At 31.7% G+C, this 27,965-nt stretch overlaps 1 protein-coding gene across 1 annotated transcript; it reads right to left on the bottom strand.

The window, feature by feature from the left end:
- Positions 1-1,145: 1,145 nt before the first annotated feature.
- Positions 1,146-27,965, bottom strand: LOC111712663 (thrombospondin type-1 domain-containing protein 4). The gene is made up of 15 exons (XM_023487342.1): positions 27,793-27,965; positions 21,862-21,951; positions 21,362-21,458; positions 18,023-18,140; positions 17,449-17,497; positions 15,657-15,862; positions 14,898-15,149; positions 14,343-14,438; positions 12,261-12,525; positions 10,417-10,460; positions 9,459-9,559; positions 7,452-7,699; positions 5,282-5,401; positions 3,580-3,730; positions 1,146-3,228 (listed from the first exon to the last, which is right to left on the bottom strand). The coding sequence occupies exons 1-15, from the start codon at positions 27,820-27,822 to the stop codon at positions 3,005-3,007; spliced, it is 2,091 nt and encodes a 696-aa protein (XP_023343110.1). The 5' UTR covers positions 27,823-27,965; the 3' UTR covers positions 1,146-3,004.

Here is a 27,965-nt window from a genome sequence, read left to right as displayed (position 1 = left end):
AAAAAAGAAATAAATAGAAAGAAAGGGAAGTAAGCGATGAAAGAAGGAAGTGAAGGAAGTAATGTATGAAAGGAGAAAGAAAAGCAAGTAATTATTGGAAGTGGGAAGGAAAGGAAGTAAGTAATGGAAGGAGGAAGGAAAGGAAGTAAGGAATTAAAATAAGAAGGAAAGCTAGGTAGTGAGGAATTAAAAAAAGTAGGGAAATGAGAAGTAAGGAACGGAGTGAGGAAGCAATGGAAGAGAAGTGATGAAAGAAAGTAGTGAATGAAAGGAAGAAGGGAGAAAATAAAAATATAACGAATTGAAAGAAGGAGAAAGGAAAAGAAAAATGAAGATAAGAAAGGAAAGACAAAATGAATAAAAGAAAGGAGAAAAGCAAGGAAGTGGTGACTGAAAGGAAAGAGGAAGGAAAGGAAGGAAAACTACTTTGTGTAATGTGTAGAACTAGAAGAGGATATTACAGGCTATAATTCAACCAGGCAATATTCGAAAACAAGATAAAATATTGGAAACCCTTTTCCGCCAGAAATTATGAATATTGAAAACCCTTTTCCACCAGAAAGTATAAATATTGGAAACCCTTTTCCACCAGAATGTATGAGTATTGAAAACCCTTTCCGCCAGAAAGTATGAATATTGAAAACCCTTTTCCGCCAGAAATTATGAATATTCGAACCTTTTTCCGCCAGAAATTCTGAATATTGGAAACCCTTTCCTGCAGAAATTATGAATATTCGAACCTTTTACCTCCAGAAATTATGAATATTGGAACCTTTTACCTCCAGAAATTATAAATATTCGAACCTTTTACCTCCAGAAATTATAAATATTGGAACCATTTTAACGAAAGAAATTACGAATATTGGACACCAGCTTTTTGGTGTAAAGAACGAATATTGAGGAACCCAATTCTATTGGGCTATAGAAAAGTTAAGACCTGTCAATATAAAAAAGTCTATAATTACTGGTTTAAAAATAAGAGTTAGAACATTTCCGGTGTTCTTAATGGGCCCTCTTTTTTTCCTTGTAAGCTTATTTTGTTGTATTAAAAAGAAACTTCAAATAAATGTGTTACATACACTATAAAGTATATTCTCTATACACAGAAATATATTCAACAAAATGAGTAATTCTCTGAACCTGTATACACCATAGTATTTTATTTACATAATTTATATACAGTACTCTACACTACAAACAAATATGCTTTTGTTTTATTTTATGTCCAAGATATTTACATCACATAGTCCATAGTTTTCTTTTTAGCATTGTTTAGTTCACTGTCACAACTCCCCTCCCCCCCTTCTTTTCAATTTTAAGAAAATTCTTTTTGTGAGAAAGGTATTTTGAAAAAAGGGGTGTGGTATTGGTTGAAAACAAATACCCTTGGCTTTAAGCGTTTATTGTTTTATCTGGCTTTTAAACTGCTCTGGAACAAAATGAAAATTAATAATTTAAAGTTTTCTTTTATTATGATTATTGCAACGGTTTTATTGAAATAAAACATAGGATGCAGAATCAAAAAAAAGATGATTTATTTGTTTCGCCATGTCAGAGAAACCATCTTAAAAGAAATCTATTTGAGCATTTATTATAGATTGGATCTAAAAACAACTCCTGCATTTATCCCAATATATCTCCTGATGGGAGTGTTTAGGAGGATTTGGTTAATTTCTTATCTTATTCTTGAAAAAAATAATAATCACTAATGACATTAAACTTTGGGGAATTTTGAAGTCAATTTATGTATATACTTTGTTGAAGGCCAACATTTGCAGGCGCGTATACAGGATTTAAGCCCTGGCCTTAAAAATACTGTTATTTTATATTAAGTCTACTACAAGTCCATTGTAGTCCCGATTTAAGGACTTTATATTATAATATATCCCTTTGTATAGTTCTGTATTACTCCCTGAAGTCCTGAGTAGTCTCCTGAAGACTATTCTCTTTATTCTCTCCTTATTCTCCCCTACCTCTCCTCTCCTAATTTATTCTCCCCCTGGCCTTCTTGGGGGTTGCGGGAAGACATGCCAAACACTTGCATAATGCATATAGCTATTATTGTTTATCAAGTAGGGGGAGGGGCAGGGCGATATTAGATGAAAGTGAAATACTAAGGTAAAATTTAAAAATAAATGGCGCCAAGACCGTTTTTTTTTTTATTTTTAATGGAGAAAACACCCCTTTCCAGATGCGGTGCCCCCCCCCCCTGTATACGCGCCTGCTTTTGTGAAATTCATTTACTGGACCGCAAAAACTATGTATAAATAATTGTTCAACTATATAGTTAATTTCGTAATATCAATAATAATTTTCAGGGGAGTATATTCATGCACAGTAAGGAACCATAAAACTGTGGATTAAGGACTGTTGTTTTTTCTCCCTTTTTTGACAAATGTCGCTAGAGTTTTATAATTTGCAATTTTTACAGCTGATATATGTATGTTAAGAGCCTAGTTCAGCTATAAAATAAGAAATCCATGTCATTATCGACATTTTACAATAATGATATACAATAAAAAAGAAGACAGCGAGAATTCCGTTATTTTCTGGTTCTCACTGTAAAGTCATAAAACTTAAGACGGTTTTAAACGTTTACGTCACATGTATAACATTCTTCCATGTTTAATATTGTAATTAAATTCTAAAATGTACAAATAACTGATATTATGAATTGCATTTTGGCATGAGAAAAGTCTTTTTTTCTTGTATATTTATTAGGAAATAAGTTGGATCTTTTTTCTTTTTAGAAATTTTTACACAATCACCAAAATAAATTTCCCAAAAAGATTTTATTACATTTGCTTAGTGCGCTTAATGTAGAGTTTAAAAATAGTTATTTTCTCTGTTAAAATTCTTCATGTTTTAAAAGATTTGTATTAGACATTTGATGATAAAATTCACAAATCAGGCTTCCTGCTTCAATCCTTTGAATATTCAATGTTCAAATAAGAATGAAAATTCTAGTTTCACTGGTAAAAGTTTTTGTTTCTCCTTTAAATATTTATGGTAGGATCATAGTGCAGCTTCGACAACAATTTGTTTGGTAGTAGGAATATATACAGAGCCTTGATTTCACCACGATATTACAGTTTTTGAACTTGTCCGTGCACGGGGCACCCTTAACTGGTTTAACCGGTTTACTAGACACCACGTCGTTGCTCAGAACAGCTGACGACACTCGAGAGAAGTCGTCTTCAATGCCCGACTTTTTCACAGATTTTTCTCCTGAAAAAGAATTTTAGATTATTTTCATCATATGCTTATTTCGAAGTTTTTTCTTTTAAAAATAATTATAATAATAATAATAATAATTTTGATTTAACTGAACAGTTGCCACAAATTAATAATTTCAAATTCCTAAATCTTTGAAAATTTAAATTATGAATTTGGTCTGAAGTTTGAAATATCTGGTTATAAATATATAAAAAGAGGACATTAGAGTTAATTTCATTCCTTTAATCAAACAATTTATCATCTACGGTTTAGGAATAGTTTAGATAAAAGTAAGCTGCATCGAGTTGGGTTGAAAAAAACTCTATTAGGGTAAAATAAAGTAAACATGAATTTGTATAGCACCTAAACCCTCCAAGGATTCCAGGTTTGGAGAAACATCTCTGAACTCTGGTTCCTCCAGATATTCATCATATTCCTCCCAATCCTTCTCCTCCTCATCCTCTACATCATCAACCTTATCCTCCTCAACCCCTCCTTCAGCCAAACACTCACCCTACAAATGTATTCTTAAATAAAGATGTTTTAATGTTTCAGTACATATAAAGGATATAAGGATTATTTAGATAAATTATCACAATTTTTATTTTCCCAACTTAATGAAAGGCAGATTATCCTAGTTCTTCTGGAATCCAATTTTGTTAGAGGCAAATCTTCAAAAATTTGATCATCCACAAACCTTTCCTGGGGTTACACGAGGCCCCACAAAAAGTTTGTGCCTGAACAGTTCAGCTGTTTTGACGTTTATTGGATACAAACGGACAGACAAACAAACAGACAGACAAGCAAAATATACATAGAATTTCCTGGTTTTAATGATTCGATACTGGATATTCTATGCATACAGGTAGATCAATTAAACATTAAACAGAGATTTGCACAATTTTACAGTGGTTTCCAAATAAAGAGGAAATGACTGTCGTCGTATTTTTTCATAATTAAAGGGAATGTAAGCGAAGTTTCAAAGATGCCAATTTTATAACGGTAACCTTAAAACCTTAATCTGATCGAAAATGTGGAAGATAACGTAGTTGCTTTGACTCGAAAAGTGTTTATTTCTGATAATTTCTTCAGTCTTTCTTATTCAGTCTTTCTTATGAGCAAGAAAAGCGCAATTGTGACTTTTGCAGAGAAACCACATATATAAACAATACCATGGAGATCCCATTCATACTTGTTCAGAAAAGATTTGTAAGAGTACTGTTGTAAATCGGACCTAGCTATCTTTGTATGGGCCGGGGGGTGACAGTCAAATTGCAAACCCTTTAAAATAAAGAAAAATACAACAACCACTAAACTGTTTTCAAAACACATTTTTTTTAATGGATATTTTCTCGTTTTTTGCTGTATCCTTTTTTTCTCTAATCATCGGTTTAAAAACTTATTTCCCCTCTAAAATCAATGCCATGTGCTAACAAAATGATCTTGAGAAGTTGAGTGTAGAAAATGTATTAAGCTTGATTTACACTTTGCACTGACAGCATATGTTTAAGTGCCTGAAATAACAGAAAATTTATCTTGCTCTTGAAAATACTGATTCACAAATTATTAAAGAAAATGTTTAATTTCAAAATATGTTCGATGTAAAAATTTCAATTTTGAAATGCATCTGTATAGAAGTATGAGAGATGGGTCTTAAATCTAAATTTTCAACTTTTATTAAAGCTTTGACCTATTCCAGTTAAACTGATCCCTGACATAAAGTTGAAAATTAAATATAAAATTTCTTTTCTGCATTTCAACAAATTGACTACTATGGCAGTTCTGTCAAAACTTTCAAATCCGCCAAATTGTTTGGTTTCCCTGATAATTTCTTTTTGTTTGAAACATTACATAGATTTTAGAAAAAGCTCTAAAATCCTTAAGAACGCAAAGAAAAGTTCTTTAACATTGCAATTCTTTTCTATAAAAAGAGCTTAATTTCTATAGTTTTTTTATTTTATACATTTTGTTATCTATCATCATCCTTTATCACCAGGATTCTCCTATATATTCTATTATCATCACACAGATTATGATAGTTAGTCCAATATGAATATTAGTTAACCTTGCATGGTTTACTGTTCTCTGGCCTATCCTTCTCCTTGCAGTTATTTAAAAACCGGTTTGTTGAATCCAAACACGTGACTTCTCTCGTCATCTGTCCCTCACCACACTCAGCAGAGCACTAAATACAGAATTATTGATAAAGTTTAGCAAAATCAAGCATCTAGGCAAAATATTCTGATAAAGTTTAGCAAAATCAAGCATCTAGGCAAAATATTCTGATAAAGTTGAGCATAATCAAGCATCTAGGCAAAATATTCTGATAAAGTTGACCATAACCAAGCATCTAGGCAAAATATTCTGATAAAGTTGAGCAAAATCAAGTATCTAGGCAAAATATTCTGATAAAGTTGAGCAAAATCAAGCATCTAGGCAAAATATTCTGATAAAGTTGAGCAAAATCAAGCATCTAGGCAAAATATTCTGATAAAGTTTAGCAAAATCAAGCATCTAGGCAAAAAATTTTGATAAAGATGAGCAAACCAAGCATATAGGCAAAATATTCTGATAAAGTTGAGCATAATCAAGCATCTAGGCAAAATATTCTGATAAAGTTGACCATAATCAAGCATCGAGGCAAAATATTCTGATAAAGTTGAGCAAACCAAGCATATAGGCAAAATATTCTGATAAAGTTGAGTATAACCAAGCATCTAGGCAAAATATTCTGATAAAGTTGAATAAAATCAAGCATCTAGGCAAAATATTCTGATAAAGTTGAATAAAATCAAGCATCTAGGCAAAATATTCTGATAATGTTGACCATAATCAAGCATCTAGGCAAAATATTCTGATAAAGTTGAGCAAAATCAAGCATCTAGGCAAAAAATTTTGATAAAGATGAGCAAACCAAGCATATAGGCAAAATAAATCAAGCATCTAGGCAAAATATTCTGATAAAGTTGAGCAAAATCAAGCAGATGAGAAATGATAGAAAACATAAAAGATTTCAATCTTACGTGAAATTTACTTTAGTTTGACGTGACAACTGTTAAATTGAAATTGTCGTATTATACATTTAATTTTGTTTCTTTAAGTTTGTGTAATCTAGCCCGCTAAGCCTGCTAGGCCGGGTTTGATCGGAATATTGATAACAGATATATAGATAGAAGTTGTCTGTAATACTGGAATTGTGTAAATGGGTTTGAAATTAGAATTTCTCTATGAACAGAATCTAACTTAGAACCAGGAGAAACTTCTAGTTATTAGTCTTATTCAAATGCAAATAGAATATGATTCAATGCTATAATTAAAATCAGATAGCAGGCAGAATGAAGAGAACAAGAGAACTTGAAACAGCAAACTCCAAAATCGCAGTGAAGGCCTCAACATTTAGAAAATATTGTGAGCAAGTAAAAGGGAGAAATATCTAGAAAACTAGAACTAGATATCTACAGATGTAAATATCCAGGAAACTTGAGAGCTAATTATCTATAGATGTAAATATCTAGGAAACTAGAGAGCTAATTATCTATAGATGTAAATATCTAGAAAACCATAGAGGTAAATATATACAGATGTAAATATCTAGAAAACTAGAACGGTAGATATACAGTTGTAAATATCTAGGAAAACTATAGAGCTAGATATCTATAGATGTAAGTATCTAGAAAACTACAGAAATATATAAAGAATTATATAAAGGTGTATATATCTAGAAATCCGTAGAGGTAGATATCTACAGATGTAAATATCTAGAAAAGTATAGGACTAGATATCTACATATGTAAATATCTAGAAAAGTATAGAACTAGATATCTACAGATGTAAATATTTAGAAAAGTCTAGGACTAGATATCTACAGATGTAAATATCTAGATAAGTCCAGGGCTAGATATCTACAGATGTAAATATCTAGAAAAGTCTAGGACTAGATATCTATAGATGTAAATATCTAGAAAAGTATAGGGCTAGATATCTAGAAAGTTTAAGAGCTATGAAGCTTGAGTTTGTTTGTGTCCTAACTGTCCATCTGTCTATATACTCCAAACTAACTTCACAGACCTGACAGCTTGGGATTTCTTTAAACTTTATCAAATTATCAAAAGAAAAAAACTTTATCATTCATTCACCCCGAACCTTAACCGTAAAACAATAGATAGTTTTCTTAATTTAAATCAGATTAATATAAATCAAGAAGAGATAAAAATTGGTATAGTTCATATTATTACCTTACTCCAAGGTGTTGTAAACCACGTAGGTTTACATGCTTGTATCTTACACTTCCTAGATTCTCTAGGTTTTCGTCTATCTTGACATAAATCCACGTTCACAATTTTACTCAGGGTACCAGGCTCAGTTGTAGATAGACTGTTTCTGATCACGGTTTTGTTCCTGAGCTCCGGGTCCTCTTGGATACAGAGAACAGGACGGGTTTGAACTCCTTCTCCACATGTATGGGAGCATCCAGTCCATTTACCTGGAGACATCAAGAATTTACTTAAATCTTGAATAAGCAAATATGTGCTTGTTTTAAAGAATGATTAAAAGCAAAAGAATCCTGAAATCAACAAAAATATTGAATCAATGAATCATTGAATTGAAGCAAATTAAGTAAACAATGCATAAAATCAATGAATCATTGAGGCAATGAACCAAGAAATTCAAAAAAACTAATGAAAAAATATATGGATGAATAAGTGATCTATAAATTCGTGATTTTTTCAATGAAAAAGTTATTCAATAAATCAAATGAGTTAATAACAAATCAAAGAATTGCGATTGAATGAAAAATATCAAGAAGGGGGGGGGGGATAAATTGTCCGATTTTTTTTTAATATAGCATAGGGAAAAGTGGGTGAATTGTAATATCGGGAAGACATGCCAAACACTTGCATAATGCATATAGCTATTATTGTTTATCAAGTAGGGGGAGGGGCAGGGCGATATTAGATGAAAGTGAAATACTAAGGTAAAATTTAAAAATAAATGGCGCCAAGACCGTTTTTTTTTTTATTTTTAATGGAGAAAACACCCCTTTCCAGATGCGTTGTTGTTATAATTTCAAGGGATCTGATCAATATTGTGAAGGAAATAGTCTTGTTGAATTTTGAAAACTTCCTCTAATGTTTCTGTAGCACAATTGAAAATAATTAGTTTTGAAAGTTTAACGACACGAAAATCTTATTTGAAAAAACATTTAATCCTTTTAAATGGATAAATTACCAAGAACATTTTTCCAATAATTTTGATGTCTCGATTATTTCAAAAGAAATTAACTGATTAGAACTTTTACAAAGGATATTTTAATCAATTTAAAAAATTCTGTAAATAACAGTTTTTAATCAGAATTATTATGTTTTTAATCAGAATTATTATGTTTTTAATTGACATGTATACATTATACATTATACATGTATAAACATTTGATTCAGTGATGTCTTACTTTTTTATTTGTCTTATACAACTCTATAATGTTAAGTTAAGATATAAATAATTTGTCTATTTTTGTTTCCTTTTAAGTGCAACAATGCAATATTGCAATCATTCTAAGAGCTTTGAACAATTATCTTCCTAATGGATTCACAAAAAACTTTACATATTTTCTATTTTACACAAACTTTAAAACTCAGCTTATAAATATTATCAGAAAACTTTCTGAATTAAAACAGAATATTGTGTGAGTTCCTCCATTAGAACAATTTGTAACCCAACTTTTATCTTTTTACAAACTATGCATGTTGATAGAAAATGAAAATTTGTAAATTATGAAAATACAAATTTTTAGTTATCAAATTTTTTTCCCCTGGTCGGTAAATATTTTTAAGAATTGACAAAAATACTAAATTTCTTTCTATTCTACCTTGATAAAGAAAAAAGGCGAATTTATTTATGTTATTATTTCAAATAATAATAATAATAATAATAATAATAATAATAATAATAATAAGGGCTCGAAAAACGGTTTTATACTACAAAGATCAACAATTTACCACGTGAAGAAAACGTGGAAAGATAAAACTAGTTAAGTAACTAGTACAGAAATTAAGTCTTTGTCACAAACTTAAATTTTCTTATCCCTATATCTTTGTAACCTGATGATGAAAACCTTTAATATTTCAAATTTTAAATAATTTATAGTTTAAAATATCTAAGGTCTACGACATTGCACAGATATACAGATTAGAGAATCAGAGTTTGAGGCAAAGAATCCATTCCGTTTGAATGGTATTATGTACTGTACAGTACCTGCTCCCAGGACGAGACGAGCCATCTATCAGCTGTACACGGCCCCATACCACAAAACCCTTCAGAGTCAGGCCTAGCCAGTTTCTCACATCTACACAATCAGGAATTTATCAGCTACGTCGTGGCTACATCATATTGTAAAATATTTAAGTACTTTGTCGTCCAGATGTTTTTTTAGATTTAAGCTGAAGTTTTGTTTATCTTGTGATGTCGAGACAGTACAAGATAAATATCCCAGTTCCATGTCATAACTTTATTTAACCCTGTGTAGTATGTACATTGTACAATGTATAATGTACTTGGGTAGTTGTATCTATATCCCAGTTGTATATCAATTGTGTAAAAAATAGGAGAAATCAAAGACGATTGATCACGCAAATTAGAATATTGATGCTTATACTTATAGTGGTCAGTGTGGAAAATAAAATGGCCAGCTGGGACAATAAAGTTGCCAGTTGGGATTATAAAGTGACCAGCCGGGATTATAAAGTGACCAGTCGGGATTATAAAGATGGGATGAGGAAGGAAAATAATGTGGTCATAAAAAATATTACGGATCAGCCTTTAGGGACGAAATAACATAAAATAGATAACGTAATATAACGTTTAACCTTTTTATATTGTCCAAACTTTGGTGATTCATGGAACCTTTCTCAACATAATTTCTTCTTTTCTTAAATGATAAATTATGAGATTGAGTTAAAATTTGAAATGAACTGCAATGAAACTAAGAGGAAGAGCTCTACTTGTTCATTTTATTGTTTTATCTGTTCTCCGAATTAAATTCTAGGCATGAATGATGCAAAACCAATGACCTGACCTTTAAATAAAACAAAAACTTATTTATCTTCTCATTCCATTTTATACCATTCTCCTGTTCATTTTGTGTTTAGCGAAAAGACGACATTTAACCTGAAATTCAAGGATTTTATCAAATTTTAAACCCACCTGGAATCTGGGACCAATCCTCCCCTGGTATCCACACAGTGAACCTGAAGAAAAATAATTTTATTTTATTTCAGTTTTCTTCATTATGATTCTCAAAGTAATAATAATATCGAAAACTTATTTTAATTATAGAGAGAGAGAGAGAAAAGAGAGCTAAAAAGAAATGCATAAATGGCAAAAATGAAATAAAAAATGCTTCTTCTTATTGTTTTTAATACATACATCGAAGCACAGGAGGATCGACGAAGCCAATTTTTTAATATTTGGTTTTGTGCTTTTATAGTCAAAATATTTAAGTTTATAATCTTAGATAAAAAATTTCCAGAAGCTTTTTAATCACAATTTTTAATTAAAAATACTCCACAGACCCCCCCCCCCTGTACAAAATTTCACGGACTAACTACAAGGTGAGATAAGTTAGTTTTCTTCGATTTGAAATTAATCCAGTTTTGGTCTATAATAAACTTGAGGATTCGTTTTTTTTACTTCTTTTATTTAAAACGTATCTGCCAACAAAAAGAGTTTAAAAGGGCAAAAGTGAAAAAATTATGTTTCATTTAATTGTGGTCGAAAGTCACAGCTTGCTGAAACAAGGACCGAACTGTTAGATTAGCTTTAACACAGTGTTATCCCTGTGGTATTATTAATTAACAATACATATGTTTGGTTTAAGTTTTGCTGGGATTAATTAAAAGCGAATGAATTAATTCAGAATTATTTAATAAATTTAAATGAGATCTCTGGATCAACAGCCAAACTTGGAAACTTCATTCCAATACGGAAACTTCTGGAAACATTGAAAATAAAATTTCAGGATTTTTTTCTAAATTTCTTAAGATTCAGCTTTAGGTTTTTATTATACTAGGCTTTCAGTGCGCTTCACGTCCATCTTCTTTTTCAATTGAACATTTTCTCATTGTATAAATTGTAAAACAAAAACAAGAACAAAGGTCGTAGATTTTATATAAAAAAATTTGTGGATTTTCAAAATTTAATAAAAATTTTGTTGGGGGCTAATTTTTGAAATTTTGATCATTCATAAACCTTCTATTGTGAACGTGTTCTCATTGTAAACATTGAAAAACAAAGAAGAATAGAATTTCGCGAATTTTATGAAAAAAAATTCGCGGATTTTCAAGATTTTACACAATTTTACAAAAATAAAAACTTTTAAACACAAATTTTGATCATTCAAAAACCTTCCCTGGGGTCACGTGAGGTCCCACATAAAATTTGGGCCCGATCGGTTCAGCCGTTTTGACGTTTATTGATTACAAACAAACAGACAGACAAGCTAAATTTATATATAGATATATATATAGATGTTGAATTATATATAAACAGAGTTAGTGAAACGATTATCTTCTTTCTTTATTTTTATTATGTCAAAATGTTTAGAAACACTTAAATAAGATTTTTATGGTTTTCATGAAGAAATAAGATTTTAGATTGAGAAACTATTTTTTGTAAAACTTCCATATTAGATATTTTTTGTAAAACTTCCATATTAGGTATTTTGCAGAAATAGTTTAAATAAAATCATAATCTTTTACCAGGGAAACAAAGAGAGAGAAGGGTGAAAGGGGTGGTTATAAATGCCAACAACGTTTGTGATGTAATTTAGAGTTTTCGCTTAAATTTCTTTTTTTTTGCAATTAGTTGTTGATTGATTTTTTTTTGCAAACAATGATTGGTATTTTTGCCTACTTTATTTTATTTTAGTTACAGCTTTTAATCAATAAATGAATTAATTGTCTTTTTAAGTTTTGTTTCTTCTCTCATGGGAACTCAAGGCTTTATTGGTGGAAAGAAATTAAATTGAAAATAAATGAAAATAAACTCACCCGACGCTCTTTAACTCCCGATCCACACGTAACCGAGCACTGCCCCCAAGGTTGAGCCACCCATTCAGTGGACGGTGGTCGGTTCGTTGATATCGTTTGATGGCTCAGAGGCAACTCTGTGAAAGGAACCCGATATGAAAGAGTTTGATCGTTGGGCATTGATCGCTGGGGCTGAGGTCGGCTGGTGGACATTGCTCGGTAAAGCTCTGGTCGGTTTGTAGATTTAGTTCGATATATTCCTCCCCAGTCATCCTTTGACAAAGACCTGATAAAACCCAGAACTAGATCAAATTCTTGGAAGAAAAAATTGTTCGGTTAAAAAAGAATAAAATTATTAATGAATGCTCCTTGGGAGCTTGTGATTACACTGTTTTTACCCATGGTTCTAGGGTTCTAGGGCTAGAGTTCTAGGGTTCTAGGGTTCTAGGGTTCTAGGGTTCTAGGGTTCTAGGGCTAGAGTTCTAGGATTCTAGGGTTCTAGGGTTCTAGGAGTTCTAGGGTTCTAGGGTTCTAGGGTTCTAGGTTTCTAGAGTTCTAGAGTTCTAGGGTTCTAGGGTTCTAGGGTTCTAGGGTTCTAGGGTTCTAGAGTTCTAGGGTTCTAGGGTTCTAGGGTTCTAGGAGTTCTAGGGTTCTAGGGCTAGAGTTCTAGGGTTCTAGGGTTCTAGGGTTCTATGAGTTCTAGGGTTCTAGGGTTCTAGGGTTCTAGGGTTCTAGGGTTCTAGGGATCTAAGGCTAGAGTTCTAGGATTCTAGGGTTCTAGGGTTCTAGGGTTCTAGGGTTCTAGGGCTCTAGGGTTCTATGGTTATAGGGTTCTAGGGTTTATGGTTTATGGTTCTAGGGTTCTAGGGTTCTAGGATTCTAGGGTTCTAGGGTTCAAGGGTTCTAGGGTTCTAGCGTTCTAGGGTTCTAGGGTTCTAAAAAAAGTAAAAAAAGTAAAAAATTATTTATTTATGACAAACAAAATAAAGTGTTTCAGGAGGAAATATTTAAAAACCTCTAAAAGTAGAGGTTGTGGGAATATTTCCCCCCAATTCTAAAAAAATTATAAAAATAGAAATAAAAGGAAAAGGAAAGGATAAGGAAAGTTACATATTTATTGTTTACAATATACTTAATATAAATTAGTATTTTTCGACGATGAACTAACAACTTTTAGAAATAAAAATTATAGATTCTAGGGTTCTTGAGTTCTAGGGTTCTAGGGTTCTAGGGTTCTAGGGCTAGAGTTCTAGGATTCTAGGGTTCTAGGGTTCTAGGGTTCTAGGGTTCTAGGGTTCTAGGGTTCTAGAGTTCTAGGGTTCTAGGGTTCTAGAGTTCTAGAGTTACAGGGTTTTAGGGTTCTAGGGTTCTAGGGTTCTAGGGCTTTAGGGTTCTAGGGTTCTAAGGTTCTAGGGTTCTAGGGTTATAGGGTTCTTGGATTCTAGGGTTCTAGGGTTATAGGGTTCTAGAGTTCTAGGGTTCTAGGGTTCTAGGGTTCTAGGGTTCTAGGGTTCTAGGGTTTCATTAAGTTATTAATAGAGCAGCATTTAATATTAAAAACGAACGTATTTAACCCCGTCCTTCAAGAGAATGAAACGGTTGAAAATTAAATAAAGTAGAAAAGATCTCGAGTCAAATAAACTTTCTTGCTTATAGGTTAAAGAGACGGTAGGCGTATATTAAAGGGACTGTAGGCGTATATTAAAGGGATTGTAGGCGTATATTAAAGGGAGCCTCTATTTGTAGGGTCACATTTACAATTCACAACGGTACCGTTTGAATATTTGTCTGATCAAGTATGATCTCAGAGATTTGATGATGAGTTTTCTATAAAAGTGACTTGCAGACTTATTTTACAATGAAAGAATTTGTCAAAACTCAACACGGTTTAAGATGGAGAATAAAAACATCATCCTCATTGTTACTCAGATAAATTATTGAAAGGTACTTTTGTCAATTGGACATTCACTGAGATATGTTCGATGGAAGTTTAAGAAGACCCCCCCCCCCAAATTTCAAAATTACCAAACACCAACGATCAACGGTCCGTCAGTTTTATTTATTCTTATTTTTTCTTTGTTCGAATTGAATTAGTTTTGTTCCCTGAAGCTTGAATAATTACTGCTCCGGGTTGACTCCGGTTGTGTGGCGAGCATCTGAACCAGAGGATCCGAGGTACACGGAGATAGGTTGCATTTCCTGGAGCCACGGGATTTGTTTTCTGTACAAACTTTTGTGGAACAAAATTCACAATAACTGTATAATGCATATTCAAAAGGAACTAACTTTAATTCTCTAGTCTCTATAATATCTTGGCAACCTGATGATCTAAACCTTTGATCTATTTAATCTATCAGAAATCATATTATGAAATATTCAAGATCTATGAGATGAGCTTGTAAATTAGAATTCTAACATTAGAGTTTTGAGTGAGTAATCATGATTCTTTTGAATATCGTTAATGTTTAAGATAGCCTTTTAGTGAGCCATTTGGTTTTAAATCACAGTTTTAACCTTTGTTGTTTTAACCTTTTTTTGTTAGTTATGATTAGTTCTAAAATTTTAATTAAAAAATTATTGGTATTTTTATATTTTTGAAGGATCTTTGGCCCGGGTTGCAAGAAAAAACTAATTTTGATAAAAAACACTAAGCCCTGCCTTGCTGTTATAATATTTGATTGCTCTGCTGCGCACGCTTTCTCTGCAACCGGTATACTCATACTTGCAGAGAACTCCTGTCTGCAGAGCAACCTTCTCTCCTGCACTCCTTCTCCACAGGAGGTAGAGCAGGGGCCCCAGTCCCCCCCTGCCCAGGAAGGGGGGCAAGGGGTCCGGTTGCACCTGACTATCTGAGTACCAGGTTTATTTGACTCCGTACATCTAGAATCAGGAACTACTTTCCCTTCAGATCTAAATTGAATCATTATATGAAAATTCATCAAATTGAATTGATTTTTGTCACAAACTCTAAAGTTCTAATCCCTATTTCTTTTCAACCCAAGGTCGTTCATACTAAGAATTCTATTAGATAAAATAGTTGGAATAAAAGCTGTACGACATTGAGTTGCAAAGATATAGGGATAAGAAAATCCCAGTTTGTGGCAAAAACTCAACTCCGTAGTATTAATATTGTTGTTATTATTTTAAAACATTTCTAAGCTTAAATCCGAAATCTGAAAACTCAATTTAAAAAAAAACTGAAGACTTGCCTCAAGCTAATATAATACCATTATCTTAACAACCTGATTGTGATAAACCTTGGATAATTTTAAACTTCCACTATTCTTCAAAATTAGCTAGGTTGTTAATTTATAAAGATTAGAAAATTCTAGTATGAGGAAACTTCTTTTAATTGGAAAACGTGTAGGAAAATCTGAATTAATAAATAAAAAAATAAAAAAATATATTTATCTGAACCTGACACAAACTGCTACTGTAGTCTGATATCCTCCACCACAACTCCTAGAGCACACTGTCAGGGTCTTCAAGGTCCAGGAGTACTTTCCCTGGTGCCTTCTCCTGGTCCCTTGGGAGGACTGGAGGTCCCTAGACAGGTCCCTAGCCTGCTCCATAGGAAACATGTATCTATACTCGACACCTCGGTTTATCTCTGCTGTCAACAACTGCAATAATATCCAAGGTTTGTTGGCCAGAGATTTAAAAAACTTGATAAAAGCTTAGATTATTAAATAAAACTAGATGGAACATCAAAATCATAGACTGCATTTTGTGATGTTTATTTTTTACAATAGATTTCCAATCTTTATTATATATTCTAATATTTTCTTAACCAAGAAAACTTAATTTCAAACGACCTTTCAGATTCATTTGCTATTCAGAGATAGTTGATTTCTGAGGTTTTAAAGATCTAGGATATAATAGAATCAATATTAGAGAAAAAGGATATTAAACCAACCTTAAAGATCCCATAGATATATATTCCTAAAGTTAGGTGTATATAAGGAGCTTTAACGAACTGGAATGTATAGGTATATATATATAATGTCATCTACATACGTTCTTTGCGTGTCTGTCTGGTTTTTTCGCATCCAATAGATGTCAACAGTTGAATAGATCGGACCCAAAGTTGTTGTGGGAAAGGAATTGAGTTTTTTCCACAATCTCAAATTTTCTGACAAATATCTTTACAACCTGATGGTGCAAACCTTTGATATTTCAAACTTAGACTATCTGATCTAAAATAATTCAAAGTTTGAAATATCAAAGGTCTACAACATTGGGTTGCAAAGATACAAGAATTAAAAAGTTTAAGTTTGTGGCAAAAACTCATTTTCTTACATTAATACAGGGAATGTTATATCCCAAGTCCGATGTAAAATGTCTACTTGAAAAGAAACCCTAAAGAAACTAATATCATGATATCTTCTATTCCTGTCTCGTGTTTATTAACTAGCCCTGCGTGAGCAGAGTATGCATAATACATGCATTGCACTGCCTGGTTTGGGCTAAAAGCATGTATAAGCAAAATGCATAAACTTTGTAGTTACGAATTGGGCAAGTTAAGAAGTTAGAACTAAAAGATACAAAGCACAAAGCATTTTCTGTTTATAATAAGTTTTAAGATTGCTTTACTCGATCCAAGTTTGGAAACAGTTCATATTCAGTTTAAAGTCAACTACCACAGAACTGTACTCAACATAGGTCGATAGAACACAAAATCAGCAGATCTGATAGGACAGAACTGCACAAACACAGATAGGACAGGTCTGTACTAAACCCAAATAGGACAGAATCGTACTTAAGGTAGAGAGGACAGAACCTTTCTGAACATATTTACAGATCTTTAAAAAGTTTAATATGTCTCAAATGAATCCAAAAGAAGTTTTCTACCACACTGCATACTCAGTTCAACTACCTTACATAGCCGGTCACTCCCTTTAAAAAAGAAAAATAACAGCTGATCAATTTTTCAGAGGCAACAACAACAAAGACATAAGTTACGACATCAACCTTGCGAATGAAAACACACTTTTTAAGTTTAAAAAAAAAAATTTGTTGTGTCGTTAGTTCATGAGCATTCGCAATTTTTATAAGTAGGATTCTTTTTACCTGTAGATTTAATTAGGATTCTTTTACCTGTAGATTTAAGTAGGATTCTTTTTACCTGTAGATTTAAATAGGATTCTTTTTACCTGTAGATTTAATTAGGATTCTTTATACCTGTAGATTTAAGTAGGATTCTTTTTACCTGTAGATTTAAGGATTTTGTTAAGGGTCCTTCTCCTTGTATCTGTTCCCTGATAAAAATGTTTTTTCAAGATGTTTTCCTTTAAAAAATGTTCTTTAAAATATGTTTTGTCTCATCCTAAAATTGAAAACTAAACTGGAAAGCAATTGTAAAGATCCGTAGAGTTATAAGTTAATCTCGTAAAACTGGGATTCCACTAAGATGTTTTGTGATACAGTGAAAACCAGAAAACTGTGGAAAAACGACATTAAAGAAATATTTTAAGTTACAATTCGTAAATAGTTATACTAGTAGTTTATTATGATATTTATCATTGACTATTTAAGATAAAACTTAAGTCTAAAAGTCCTCTTCTTATTTTACAGTTTTCTAGTTGTTACTGCGATGCTAACTAATCTTTTAGTAAGTGTTTGCTCATTGTTAGACAAAAATTGCTGACTCTAAAAAAATCGGATTTTATAACCTTACTTTTTCTTTATTTGAAGGTTTAATTTAAAACTTTATTTTCTACTTTTAGTTTATTTGTTAAGGTTTTAAAAAAATCTTATGATTTCTAAAACCTGAGTTTCTTTACCTAGATTTCGAGTCCCCTCTGTAGTAGTAGAACGTGGTTCCTGCTGCATAATACAGGCCCGTCTTAGAGGAGTTTCCGGAGGGGTTTATAAACAAATCATCATTCAGTTCACCCAAACCTAGGGGAAAAAAAATATTTGGATTTTTAAAATTTTGAATCTTTGCCACCTGATTGAGATTTGAAAAGTAGTATTAACCCCGAGAGTTGGGTTCAGCTGATCTTTATGATTTTTACGATTCTGAGTGACGTGGGATTCAATTATCGTTTATTTCTAATTTCGTAATGAATTATATAATTTTACATTTTAAATCTATAAACGTTCAAATATGGTTTCACTATAAGATAAGCACATAATTTTATAACATATAGGAAAAAGTTCAAAGGAACTGAGTTCTTGCCAAAAACTATGATTTTCTAATTCCTATATCTTTGTATCCCAATGTTAATGATCTCTGATATTTTAAACTATGAATTCTTTTAGATCAAATAATCTAAGTTTGAAATATCAAAGGTTTAAACCTCCAAGTTTCAAGATATAGGGATAACAAATTTGCGTTTGTGACAAAAACCCAGTTATTTTACAAAATTAAAGAACTGAATGCACGCTTTCAAAGATTTGGCTAAATCATTATTTCGTTCACTACTCGTAAACCATTAGACCCTAGTGTTGGACCCAAGTGAACAACCTGGCGTAGCTGAAGCTCGAGCGTGGAAAAGTTCGGGAAATGTACAAAATATTATTTCTGTTCTTTGTCATTTTAAACTTTGAATTCTGCCCGATCAAACAGGTAGAGGTTTGAAGTATCAAAGGTTTGCGATATATTGCCATGGATCATTCATAAAGCAGAGTTTGAGCGAGTTACAATAAGGTAAGATAAAGTTTATTGCTAAAATACATGTATCTGTGTAAATAACGAGTTCACAATTACTAATTAATAACTTTTTTAATAATTTAAGTATGAGTTTATGCTCTCTGCTTTTTTTGAGATCAGGGTGCGATCTTATGTAAACTAGTTATATCTACATTTCAAAAAATAATATAATTTTTAAATAATTATGTGACCTGTACAAAAAATTTCAAAACATATTCAATTATTCAATTTTCAATTTTCAATTTACCATTATACAACAAATATTATAAAAACAACAAAATATTATTGTTTATATTTTGCTTTAATTTTGTAATTTCCCCCCTTCCTTGAAATACAACTTAAGCACTCCATGTTTTCATCTTCATAAAAATATAATTTTATATCAGTTAGTCACGAAGAATATCCAACTGTCTGTTTCACAACGATACCCTTGAATCCTTTTCCTGATCAATAATGTGGAAGATATCTCGATTTTCCATCTTGAAAAGGGATAATTCTGTAAAATACGTTCTTTGTTTCTACTGCATAAAATCTGCAAGTCATTATTACAGAGAACCCACAATTTTAATAAAATTCACCGTTTTGAATCCGACAGACTCTTGTTCAAATTATGCCTATTGTCCCTTTAACCATATCTTAAACCCCAAGAATGGTATTTTTACATATTTGTGTCTACAGCCTACACCCTGCACCTACACTCTACCCATACTCAAGGGATTTGTTTAAGTGGAAACCCTGGCTCTGAATCTGATCGAGATGATTCGGCGAAATTGTAAAAACAGAGCTCTTTATTTTATTCAACACATTATTTTTGCAAAAGAAACATTCTGCAAATATTAAATATTTTGAAACTGCACAAATTTGCAAAGATTGCAACCCTTGAAGATGAAGGAGGAATGTTAATATGTTATAATTCGCGAAAACCTAAATTTATTCTGCTGCATGAACTGCTTGGTGCATAATAGGTAAATGATAAAAAAGGAAACAATACAATATTAATTTAAAATTCAATTTGAAAATGTCCCTTTTATGTCACAATCATTTTGTTTCAATTACAACACTCTACAGGATTCACAGAAATATACACAAAGACAAACACGTACACAAGGACGGACGTACACAGTACACACTACACAAGAACAGATGGACTTATGATCAGATATACACAAGAACAGAAATACACAGGAACGGACGTACACAAGAACAGACGTATACAATAACATGCGTATACAATAACAGGCGTATACAAGAACAGACGTGTTCACAATAACAGACGTTCACAATAACAGACGTACACAATAACAGACGTACACAAGAATAGGCGTTCACAGTACACTCTACAGAGAACATACGGACTCGAGAGAGGACGTACTCAAGAACAGGCATAAAAGTACAGACAGACACACACAATAACAGACTACACACAAACAAAAGTACACAGAACACACTACATAAAAACATACATATACACAAGAACAGACATATATACAAGAACAGACGTACTCAAGAACAGGCGTACACAGAACACACTACACAATAACAGACGTACTCAAGAATAGGCGCTCACAACACACACATACAAAAGAAGAGACGGACTCAAGAGCTGACGCACACAAGAACAGACGTACACAATAACCGACGTACAGAGGAATAGGCGTTCACAATACACACTACAAAGAACAGACTACTCGAGAGCAGACTTACACAAGAACAGACGAATTCATGAATAGGCGTTCATTACACACTAAAAAGAACAGACGGACACGAGAGCAGACGTAAACAAGAACAGATATACACAAGTACAGACATACACAAGTACAGACATACACAAGAACAGATTACCTAAAAACAGATGTACTAAATAACATACGTACTCAAGAAAAGACGTACAAAAGAACAGACGTTCACAAGAACAGACTTTACTCAAGAATAGGCATTCACAGTGCACACTACAAAGAACATGGACAGACTGAAGAGCAGACGTACACAAGAACAAGCATACAAAAGTACAGTCAGACACAATAACAGGCGTATACAAAGAACAGACAGACTCAAGAGCAGACGTACTCAAGAACAGTGTTACACAAGAACAGACGTACACAACAACAGACGTATGCAAGAACAGATGCACGCAAAAAAATGACGTATACAAGAAAAGACGTACTCAAGAACAGACGTAGACAAATAATTTTTTTTAAAAAGATAAGCACACAAAGGAACAGAAAATGTTCAGTCAAAAGAATGCGGATAAAAAGGCAGAAAAAGGAAACATTTAATGAAAAATGAATAACAAAATATATTTAAAGCAGTAAAAGAAGGGACTGCACAAAGGATAAAAAATTCAAATTGAGAAAATATATTGGAAAAATTGAAATTAAGGCAGAATTTATCCAAACGAAGGCATAAAAAAGAGGAACAAAAAAAGATTCCAAAATAATGCCATCTAGCGTAAAAATATTGAACTAACCAAGTCTGTTTGCTGAGGGTCTAAGTAGCGTAATATTAAGACTGCAGGCTCCAACAGGGATTGTTGTGATGTGTGTATACCCAGGGGTCAACTTGCCCTAAAAAAATAGAAGAACTTCAGGGTCTGATACATTTTTCATATATTTCTTTTGTTCAATCGAATTGTTCACTTAAAAAGTAATTCATATAATACCCTATTGTTGTAATTTATGAATATGGTTCCAGCCTTAAATTTGAAAATAAAATGTAATATTAATCTTTCAGAAAATTCATAATGGAGGGAAGAAAATTTAGACGATTTATAAAAATCATAAACAATCAAATTGGAAGGCAGTTAACGAACCTATAAATAAAAATCCACGAAAATTTACAAAAATTCCAAGTTTTCTAGCAATAACGCTATACTCGTTTTTTGGGCCTCTGAAATGTATGCATAGAGATAAACACGATTTGGGATGTTATGTTTTTTTTTCAAATAGCTGAGCAATCCCTTTTGTTTACCTTCGTAAAGAGACCTGCCACCAGTTTACAAGTTGACCCCTCCCCTTCACAGCTGGGACATCCTTGTACGCCGAGTATACTGTACATTACCTTAACAAACCCATTTAACTGTACTGTTCAAACGTATAAATTATAAATGATGAACATTGTAAACTGTACGTAAATCCTAATGTATGTTTTCCATCAAACCAATGTGCTTAGACCATAGATAAGGCGGAAAAGTCTATTGTAATTAAACATCTTTTGGTAAACATTGACTTTACAAGACCCTGGAATATCCCAAACTTTTACAATCAATTTTTCTTATTGTTTTGATTAAAACAAGTTCAAGGAATCCTATAAATACAAACTCTAAATTACGATATTAAAAAAATCGCTTATTTGACAGCTAAAGTTAGATAGCTGCAAATTGAGCTACAAAAAAATCGCTTATATTCAACAAAAAGTCGCTTATATTCAACAAAACATCGATTAATTGGCTGCAAAAGATGAATAAATGTCAAATAATTGAATTTCTTTTGAATAAAACTGTATGTACCTTATACAACTTATCAAAAAACTTTCAATTTTGAAAAAGAAAATCTAAACAAAATTAAAATTTTGTTAAATAGCAATATTGTGTAAGAATTCTTGTACACTACATGAATGTATCGTATGTTTATTAATGAACCAATGAAAATTTTAAACGGCATTCTTTATAAAGAGTTGGTTTAAACATTTTAAATAAGCGGGATTCAATGAAAATTGTTACATACCAAAAACCAAGTTTTTTGTAAAAGAGGTGTATTTACATTATATTTAAGTATACTTTACATTCCTGATACACCTATGTACAATATAAACACGGAAACACTTTAAAATTTATGTACATTGTACAATTATAACATTAAATTTTGCAATTAAATTTTGTTGGAGTGAATGTTTTTCTAAAGGAAGATTTAAGATATTTCTAACTCCTGTTGTTTTTTAAACAAATATTTTATTTATCTTTTAACTCTTAAAATATGAATTTAAAATGAAAACATAAAACATGTATTTTTTGAAAGGAAAAAACTGCAACATAAAACTTTTGTACATGCGGTGACAATTGAAAACGTACAGTACACTACAGTACATGTACAGTTTTTACCCAACCTACACAATCTAATCTAATCTAATCAAATCTTTAGATAAATAAAGGAAGTAAGGTTCCTGAAAAAATATTTTACTTTCGAAATAAAAGCAAAGGAATTGAGTTGTTGCAACAACTCATATTTAATAATCCTTATATCTTTGCAACCTCATGGTTCAAACCTTTAATATTTCAAGCTTTGACTAATTGATATGACTGATTTCATAGTTTGAAATATCACAGGTTTACGATATCGGGTTGCAAAGATTTAAGGAATACACTATCAGATGTTGTGGAAAAAAAAACTCAGTTCCTTCATCGTATTTAACCCAGCATTGTGATTCATTTTTTTACTTTTTCAGTTGCGTCAGCAAGCAGTATTATATTGAATGTAATTAATGAGTGCATTGGCGGGCTTTTTGTATTTTTAAAATCAAATATAAATAAATACTTTATTATTTGCTTCTTGGCTCTCGACTAATCATAAAATAATCTTTTAAAATTATTTTTCAATCCAAACTAAAGGAAGTCGAAATTTCCCATAAATCGTTTATATTATTTTATTCAATATTCTTAAAAATATATTTTAAAAATAAAAAGGTTAGTGTTACAAACACCTTAAAATTGTCTTTGAAATTCCATAAAGTAAATAAAATTTTGTCAATTCCTTGGTGGTTTCTTCTAGAATTTTCTTTCAAGCGAAAAGAATCCTAAAAATGTTTCGATGTTTTTGTAAAATGTAATGTTGATGTAAACTTTTGGAAAAGTGGAATTTATTAAAATCCGATATTTTACAGTTCTTCGTAAATCCTGGATATTCTGAGGTTAGGAAAACTCAAGGAGCTCAAGAGATGAAACTCAATTTGAAAACCCTGAACTGAGAGTAAAACTTTTGATTGGGAAGTGACTGAACTCGAAATCCAATGACAAACTTTTAAATTGAGGTTTAACTCCTTTAATCGGAGAAAAGTTGTCTATTGTGTCAAAGGTTTATTCCAGGGGAGTTCATTTTCTTGTCAAATCTTTTCTTCCGCCCTTCCTTTTTTTGGAAAACATTTTACCCAGAAGTCAGGAAGGTTTGCGCGGAGCGGAATTTTTTAATGGTTTTAATCGCAGAATTAGGGGAAATGAATAAATTTTTGGGTTAAAAGCATCAAAAACGATGAAAAAAACTTGCCTATTTATGTTTAATTTTTCTTAACCTCCCCCCCCACCTCCAGATCATCAAAAATATTTCCCCCTTCCTTGTAATTCTTAAAATGATATACCCTTGCATCATTTGATTAGAAATATTTGGCAACTGGTTTGGAAATTGATATTTTCGGTGCTGGGTTATTACTATTTAACATTGATGAAACATTTCAAAAATAAGACATTTCATATATTGGACATTTTAAAGAAACCCATTACACAGAAAATCATTTCATAGATGGGACATTTCATAGATATTCCATTAAAAAAAACATTTTATAGATTGTACACTTCATTAATACGATGTTTTTTTAGATAGGACATTGCATTGATAAGACTTTTAATAGATTGGATATTTCATAGTGTGGGCATTAAGCTCTTTTTGCCTAATTTTCTATCTGTATTATATAAATTCTTAAAAGATATAAAAGTATACTTTGCTGGCCTAGTTTTTTAGTTTCATTGAATAGATGTTTTGAAAACCTCTGCAACAGGAAATAGATATAAATGAAAGAATAAATCTGACGTAAGATCATTAAGAGAACAAATAGAATAAGATTATTTCTACAATATGGATACAATCTTATATACAGATTTCAGCCATTAATGAAAATAATATATTCTTTACATTTTTCATTCATTCCGCTATAAAAACACAATACAAAAAAGTTGCAAAAAATCGGTTTTAGTCTGGCATTTTTAGGCTCATTTTCAGAATATTAAAAAAATATGGTAAAAGTGATACTCTTTTATAGTGGGGCATATTCCATTCACAATGGTACCCTTATATAGTCTTTACATATTTAACAATGGGTCGTCGTATAAGTGTCGAATTCGGACAATTTACTTCATGAGTTTTTACTGCAGTAATTCCACTTTTGAAAATTATATTTTTTACTAGAAAAGCAATGATATCTCAGCTACAAATGATCAGACATAAGTTATAATGTTATCGTTGTGAATCGGACATGCCACTCTATAAAAAGAGGTTCACTCGAAATTACATCGGTCTTTTAAAGAGTACATATATATGATAATGATTTGTATTGGTTGTGACTTGTGGAAATAAAGCTTGGAGACGGACAGGGAGAAGGCCAGCTGGAATATCTCACTCTGATTTTGTATAAAGAACATATCTCACTCTGATTATGTCTAAAGAACATATCTCAGTCTGATTATGCCTAAAGAACATATCTCACCCTGATTATGGCTAAAGAACATATCTCACTCTGATTATGTCTAAAGAACATATCTCACTCTGATTATGTCTAAAGAACATATCTCACTCTGATTGAACCTAAACCTAAAGAACATATCTCACTCTGATTGCACCTAAACCTAAAGAACGTAACTCAACATGGTTGCGCTTATTTGACTTTAAAAATGGCAACAAAAGGTGTAAAAAAATACCAGGAGTTTATCATTAAATTCTTTCCATTTATTTCTTTGATATTGAGCTTACTAGAGAGCTAGGTTTTTAATCAATAGTAAAATTTCTTTTTCAGTTTATCGCCACTTTTTAGCCTTTAAAATTTAGAAAAACGAAATATTTTCCAGAGTGTCTCATGTTTTCTGGAAGAGACTGCACGAAAAATAGAAGAGATTACTTGCTTACTAAAGCCCCAATATCTTAATATTATCTTTAATTGCAAATTAATTGGGTTAAATTGCAAATTGATAGGACTTAATTGCAAATTAATGGGACTGTATTGCAAGATTGCTAAACATTACTCAAGTTACAAAGTTTAGGGTGTTATTTTCATCCCAATATCTATTTAATGATAATGTCTATTTATATTTTTACTGGGTAATTAAAAAACGGTTTGGGGAAAATAATAATTCTAAGAAACCATTTGATAAGATTTCTGACGAATAATACGTTTAATAATTATGAATAAATAAGATTGGTTCAGAAAAAAGTGAAAATAGAGGGCGGTAAAGATTAAAGAAAAATAATATCGCAATAAAAGTAAAGTTGAAGGACGTAAACGTCAAATATTACAAATTAAACTTATTTAAATAAAAATCTTGTTGCCATGTTTTATATCAAATACTTTTATGCGTTCAGCCTTCTCTTGACATTAATGTTTCTCTAGCCATGTAAAATAAAGTAGCAGTCCTAGTTAGATCAGTTCAAAGACACACAAAATATAAAATGTGTCCTTGCAACGGTGAATGTCGTCTTTGGGGGAGGGAAGAACGGGTTTACGGAAGGGACGGGAAGGGTTTACTAAAGGGAGGGGAAGGGTTTACTAAAGGAGGAGGGGGAGGGGGAGAGTTTAAACTAGGTTGCATGTTAAAAATATAATGTTGCGTGAAGGGGATGGTTACTAAATACGGTGGCGAAGGGTTGAAATTGTTTATATATAAGGATATCTTGGACATCTTCCTATTAACTAAACCTTAAACAGCAGGATAACTTCTTTCAAACAAACATATACAGTAGTAGACATGATACATGATACATGATACAGAATACAGGAATCAGGATGCAGGAAATATTGATGGTATTTTAGAGCAGGATACATGACACAGGATACAGGATATATGAAACAACCTATAGGATACATGATACAAGATACAGGATAAATTCATGCAGAATAGAATGATGAGGCACGATACATGATACATTGATCAAGGAGTTATGATACATGAATACATAATACAAGATATATGACACTTTGATAAAAAATATATGGCACATTGATACAGGATGCAGGATACATTAATATATTGATACAGGATACATGAAACATGATACATTTGTAGAGAATATTAGCATCATGGATGCATCTATATATTGATAATTTGATACAGTATAGTAACATCACTACCAGTTTCTTCTGAAAGCTGAAAATATTATTTTTATTGCGTAACATAATATTCAAGTTTAACAATTTCAAACTTTGCTGCAGTTTTTATTCATCAAAATTTCAAGAATGTTATAACGCTAGAATGAACAAAATTATAAACGTGCCTAAAGATTATCGAATTTTTATAGCTTTGTAGTTCAAACTTTGGCTTTTATTTCATTTTTTTTAACTTTTTAACACGAAAAGGTTTTTTTTATTAATTGCATTAAGAAATGCATTTATTGCTATAATCTAAATTTTTTCTTAATCATCCCCCCCTGATTTCAATCCCTAATTTCTAGTATTACAGACACTTTACTAAAAATCACCCCTGGTCTTAATCCTTAATTTCTAGTTTTACAGTCACTATCTTGGCACAAGAAAGTCTGGTATTAACTATATATATAGAGAGAGAGAACAATGGAAGACATTTCGTTAATTCCTGATAAAAGAGAATCATTTGTGGAACAAGAAAATTGGCAAATTTATTCGGATCAAGATTGCATAAAATAGAGCCTAGAGAATTTAGCTCACCCTGATATGTCTAAAGAACATATCTCACTCTGATTATGTCTAAAGAACATATCTCACTCTGATTATGTCTAAAGAACATATCTCACTCTGATTATTTCTAAAGAACATATCTCACCCTGATTATGTCTAAAGAACATATCTCACTTTGATTATGTCTACAGAACATATCTCACCCTGATTATGTCTAAAGAACATATCTCACTCTGATTATGTCTAAAGAACATATCTCACTCTNTTACTTACAAGAAGAATTTTATTAATTGAAGATTTCATTTTGTTGCTCACTCACTGCACTTGGGTTCTAGGTTCCAGGTTTAAAATTGTAAACTATAGAATATAAAGTTTGGATCATGTTTGTTTAAGTCCTGTTCATCCTTCTCCAACCTTAAACCTAAACTGGAGAGAAGAGAATGGGA

The sequence above is a fragment of the Eurytemora carolleeae genome, unplaced genomic scaffold, assembly GCF_000591075.1.
Source record: "Eurytemora carolleeae unplaced genomic scaffold, Eaff_2.0 scaffold1115, whole genome shotgun sequence".
Lineage (NCBI taxonomy): Eukaryota > Metazoa > Arthropoda > Copepoda > Calanoida > Temoridae > Eurytemora > Eurytemora carolleeae.
This window is presented reverse-complemented; position numbering and strand designations above follow the sequence as displayed.

Excerpts from the sequence above, each read along its gene's own strand:
- LOC111712663 (XM_023487342.1), bottom strand. The coding sequence starts at position 27,822 with ATGAAATCTTCAATTAATAAAATTCTTCTT. Across the intron at positions 9,560-10,416 it reads GGATTGGTCCCAGATTCCAG|ATGTGAGAAACTGGCTAGGC; the intron begins GTGGGTTTAAAA and ends CTGATTGTGTAG. Across the intron at positions 3,229-3,579 it reads GGAATCCTTGGAGGGTTTAG|GAGAAAAATCTGTGAAAAAG; the intron begins GTGCTATACAAA and ends ATTCTTTTTCAG.